The 5,472-nt window shown below is 43.5% G+C and overlaps 1 protein-coding gene across 1 annotated transcript in view; it reads left to right on the forward strand.

The window, feature by feature from the left end:
- Positions 1 to 5,472, forward strand: part of ERCC6 (ERCC excision repair 6, chromatin remodeling factor) — a 79,781-nt gene that overhangs the window by 11,711 nt on the left and 62,598 nt on the right. The window contains exon 4 of the mRNA XM_024210341.2: positions 2,694 to 3,432. Within this exon, the coding sequence (XP_024066109.1) occupies positions 2,694 to 3,432 (739 nt within the window). The remainder of the gene's footprint in view (positions 1 to 2,693; positions 3,433 to 5,472) is intronic.

Here is a 5,472-nt window from a genome sequence, read left to right on the forward strand (position 1 = left end):
GGAAGCGCCGGCCGGGGGCGCAGGGTCTGGGGGCTGCCCGGCAAACCGTGAAGCCGGTAGCGCTCGGGCATCCCTTTTCGCGTGGGTGGGAGTGGGAGGGAGGAGGGGCGGAGTTAGGGCGGGGAAGGGGCGGGGTTGGGGCTGGGCTGGGGGTGGGGAAATGGGCGTGGCCAGGGCCCCGTGGAGGGTCCTCTTTTTTTATTTGTTAGATATGGTAACCCTAGTTCAGTAAGTTTGCACAGGGGTAGCTCATTGAAATTTATAATACTGTTCTGACACGAGTTGAATAGGTTCCAGCTCTCTCACTTGTATCTGTGTTCGATCTGCAGGTCATAAGGAGTAAAAAGCAGCAAAGACTTATTTTTGACAGTAAAAGTGGTAGATTTGAGTTGGAATAGATCTGTGGAATAAGAACGTGCCGCTTTGACAGTCACTCTTTTGAGTAGAAATACACCATAAGATCCTTCCTTTTATGCTCTGTGCATTAAAACTCGGGCATTTGGTACGAGGAAATGTAGCTTAGTCATGATGTGGTCTTTACTTCCAATTTGTGTTCTTATTTCTGAACGCTTACAGTTACCTAATCTGGTAAATAATGAGTTTACGGAAATAGCTACATATGTGATTACTGAATCCTTGTCTTCTGTAAATAAATATTTAGAAGGAAATAGTGTTCTGATGCTATGGTGATTAGCTTATAAATACCTAGATATAACATGCAAACATATAAAAAAGTTAACATAAAGCTGTAGCAGGGTATAGTTGATCTTGAAGAGCAATCATATCTGTTCAAAGAACATTAAACTCAAGTTACTTGTACACCTGCTCATCACACTCAGGATGTGTAGCGGAGGAAACATAGTAATTTAAATAAATAGCTTTTTTTTTTTTTTAAATTAGGCATTAATTTTAAATTAGGTTCCCCTTGAGTGGGATAAGTAAGTGTTCAATTGAATCGTTTTGGAATATGGTACGACTTAAAAAAAAAAATTGACTACACAAATTAACTAAATTCTATATTTGGCATTTACTAACATGGGTCCTGATACAGAAATGTAGTTAGGTACATTTGTAATCTCACTAAATTTAGTGGGACTACTCATGCTTAAAGTTAAGCACAAGCTTAACTACTGTGCTGGTTCAGTGCCAGAGGCCCCAGTCCTACAATCTGATCCAGGTGTACCCTTAAGTACCTTACAGGATTGGAACTGTAATTTCTGTCCTTCTGGTGGGAAGGCTGAGGAAGAGGAAGAGTTGTATTGTGGAGATATTTAATTGTAGTCTCATCAAGAAACATTAATAAAGAGGAATCTGGAGGAAATGAGCTTGTGGATGCTGTGTGAGTATCTGGGAAATTCTGGCAAGGACATGAATTGGGCACTGAATCGAAGAAATGGAGTTTAGAGATACCAGCATCTTGATAATCACTCAGTTTTTAAAACATGAGTTGAAAGTGGTTTCAGATACTGCACCAGTCCCTTAGGGTATGTCTATACTTACTTCCTGGTCCGGATGTAAGCGATCGATCTTCTGGGATCGATTTATCACGTCTTGTCTAGACGCGATAAATCGATCCCGGATCGATCCCGGAAGTGCTTGCTGTCGACGCCGGTACTCCAGCTCAGCGAGAGGAGTACGCGGCATCGACGGGGGAGCCTGCCTGCAGCGTCTGGACCCGCGGTAAGTTCGAACTAAGGTACTTCGAATTCAGCTATGTTATTAACGTAGCTGAATTTGCGTACCTTAGTTCGAAGTGGGGGGTTAGTGTGGACCAGGCATTAGTATACCTGCCAACTTTTTGTTATGCATCATGTTGCGAATGCATATACATATAGACCAGTGTATGTGGTGTATAAACAGTTCAGTAATTTTTGTGCAGTTTTGTTTTGTGTTCTGTGTAGTTGCTGTTTTTTTTAAGTCATAATCAGAAGGTAGATGGCAGTGATCTATAGTAGATGTTTGGTAGGGTATTTGATAAGGTAAGAAACTTTGAGTGTATAATCAGCTTTGTGTCACTTCTCTGATGTATGGCGTGAAGAAATGCTAAGACTACAAGTTTTAGTATAATAGCCATTAAATTATTAATTGTAGTGTTGGAAGATCAAAGTTAAGGTGCTGTGTGGGATTTTCAGTTTTTTGACTTGTGGAAAGTCAGAATGTCAGAGAGGACGTTAGTGTGTTAGTGGTATTGAGTGTTGTTATGGCAGTGGGTTAATGCCTGGAGATTGATGATGTGGATATTGACTTAATTTCTGATTATCTTTGCAGATATGCTTCATGTCAGAAATGGCTGCATTTCAGTGGTGGATGAAGTGATTGCATTGTGTGTATAGTTTGAGAAACACTTTGAGATTAAAAGGTGCTATATACTGTACATGTAAAATGTTATCTGACCATTTTGCCTTTCTGTGTCATTCTCTTCCTTTTTGGAATACTTTTTTCTCTTTTTACCTCCAATTTAGTTTGTATGGCTGTTTTCTCTAACCATTGAATTAGTTGGATGTAATTTTGGTTTATTCTGTACAGTGTATGAGGAAGGGTGCTAGTTTCAGGATTGATGCTTTATATATTATTAAAACAAATACATTTAAAGGTTAAAACAAACCTGCTTATCTGTTTGAACTGCGAGATATTACTTAGAGCACATTAATGAGTCTGCAGATAAGAAATGAATGTTCTGAGTCTCTTTGCAGAGCCTGGTCCATCGTCTCTTGGCAGTATGCTCATGCCAGTCCAGGAAACAGAATGGGAGGAACTCATTCGTACTGGTCAGATGACCCCTTTTGGAACTAAGGTCCCTCAGAAGATAGAAAAGAAGCCACGCAGGTTAATGCTAAATGAAGCATCTGATTTTGAGAAGTATTTGGCAGATCAAGCTAAGCTGTCGTCCGAAAGAAAGAGGTCAGCCCTTAAGAAGGGAGCAAAGAATAAAACAGAGGCCAAGAACATTCAATGTGCAACTCCCACATTAGTCATAAAGGGAAAGAGGGGCAAAACCAGAACCCTGTCAAAAACAGACAAGCGACTGAAAAAGCACATGAAGAAACTTCAGAACCATGCTCTTCAGATCCAATTTAAGATTGGAATTCCCAAGGAAAAGAGACTTCCTGAGGTCAAGGAGAAGCTGAGAGGTGAACAGGGGGATGACAGTGAAGAGTCAGAATATATGCCTGATGAGGAGCTTTTTAATCCAGAAGAGGAAGAGGAGGAGGAGGAGGCATTTTTTCATGCTGATGATAATTCTGATTATGAATTGAAGACTTTGCGAGGAGGAAGAAAACATTCAGGGAAGAGAAACCTTAAGGAAGAAGCTGAGGAGGATGAAGACTTCTTCCCAAGCTCTGAGGAAGAGGAAGAGAATACAGTAGGAAATCGTAAAGTAAAGAGATGCAGAGATGATGGAGATGAAGATTACTATAAACAAAGGCTAAGGTTAGTCCAAGAAGGCTTTATGTTAGTAACTTTTATAGGTGATATCACACACACAGTGGCTGAAATATACATCCAAGAACTCAGCTGAAGGGAGGGGGTTGTAAAATTAAACGTAGACTGAGTCAATAAAAATATCCACATGCAGACTTCTAAAAGGCTGTTATGATATTGGGAATATTCTATAATTATAAAGACCCCAGTGTCTGATTTCCTGCTGTTAAAGAGCTTGCTTTGTGAAATAAACAATTTCTACTTCATTGTTTTTCAGTGTGGCCAAAAATCAATACATGAAAAATAAGGCAGTTTGGGGGATTGTGTGGTATTACTAAATAATAATTCTGTTTACTTCTGTAGCACTTTGTAAAGGATTTTGTATGCTTTACAGAGATGTGCAAATATCATTCCTCCTATTGTACAGATAGGAATACTCAAGTATGGGGAGATTGTAACTTGCCAAATGTCTTGCACACACAATCACTGATAGACCTGAGAATAAAAGCTAGGAGTTCTGAGTCCTAGTCTTCTGCTATAACCCATTGATTTTGCTGCCCAAGAGGAATTAACTCTTGAATTAGTGGTAGTTTTGTACAGTAGTATTTTTATATAGCCTGTTGAGTGTTTGGAGGCCTTTCAACAGGAAGTTCTGATGTCTTAGTGCGAATGGGAACTCTGCTACAATGAAAATTAGTTTTAGACCAGACATGGGCAAACTACGGCCCGCGGGACTGTCCTGCCTGGCCCCTGAGCTCCTGGCCGGGGAGCCTAGTCCCCGGCCCCTCCCCCGCTGTACCCCCTTTCCCGCAGCCACGCCGCTGCGCAGACCATGCTCTGGCCTGCCACTCCCGCTGGGCAGCGTGGGGAGCGCAGCTGGCTCTGGCCGCGCATCGTGGCTGCGAGCTCCTGCTGCTGGTAAGGGGGCGGGGAGCAGGGGGGTTGGGTAAGGGAGCGGGGGATCCTGTGGGGCAGTCAGGGAGGAGGGGCGGAGGTTCGGGGCGGGCAGCCAGGGGATGGGGCATAGGGAGGGTTGGGAGGGGGGGCCTGTCAGGGGGCGGGGATGTGGATAGGGGTTGGGGGGGCAGTCAGGGGACAGGGAGTGGGGGGAGGGGTTGGATAAGGGGGTGGGATCCTGGGGGGCAGTTAGGGGCGGGGGGGTCCCGGGAGAGGGTGCCTTTTTGTGTCATTCTCTTCCTTTTGGAACACTTTTTTCTCTTTTTACCTCCAGTTTAGTTTGTATGGCTGTTTTCTCTAACCATGTTTTCTCTAACTCCTTGAAAAATGCCAACTCTCATGAACTGTTTTTCTCCTTAGACTTGCTTCCCATGGGATCTTACCTACGAACTCCTTGAGTTTGTTAAAGCTGCCTTCTTGAAATTCATTATCTTTATTGTGCTTTGTTCCCTTTTACCATTCCTTAGGCCTGGTCCACACTAACCCCCCAATTCGAACTAAGGTACGCAAATTCAGCTACGTTAATAACATAGCTGAATTCGACATACCTTAGTTCGAACTTACCGCGGTTCAGACGCGGTCCACACGCGGCAGGCAGGCTCCCCGTCGACTCCGCGGTACTCCTCTCGCTGAGCTGGAGTACCGCAGTCGACGGCGAGCACTTCCTGGTTCGACTTATCGCGTCCAGACCAGACGCGATAAGTCGAACCCGGAACTTCGATCCCCAGCCGCCGAACTAGCGGCTGGGTGTAGACCAGCCCTTAGAATCATGAACTCTTTCATTTCATGATCGCTTTCACCCAAGCTGCCTTCCACTTTCAAATTCTCAACCAGTTCCTCCCTATTTGTCAAAATCAAATCTATAACAGCCTGTCTTATAGTAGATTTCTCCACCTTCTGAAATAAAAAATTGTTTCCAATACATTCCAAGAACTTGTTGGATAATCTGTGCCGTAGTGTGTTATATTCCCAACAGATGTCTGAGTAGTTGAAGTCCCCCTTCACCACCAAGTCCTGTGCTATGGCTGATTTTGTTAGTTGCTTAAAAAAAGCCTCATCCACCTCTTCTTCCTGGTTAGGTGATCTGTAGTA

Source organism: Terrapene carolina, unplaced genomic scaffold (genome assembly GCF_002925995.2).
Source record: "Terrapene carolina triunguis isolate 2854851 unplaced genomic scaffold, T_m_triunguis-2.0 Scaffold402, whole genome shotgun sequence".
Lineage (NCBI taxonomy): Eukaryota > Metazoa > Chordata > Testudines > Emydidae > Terrapene > Terrapene triunguis.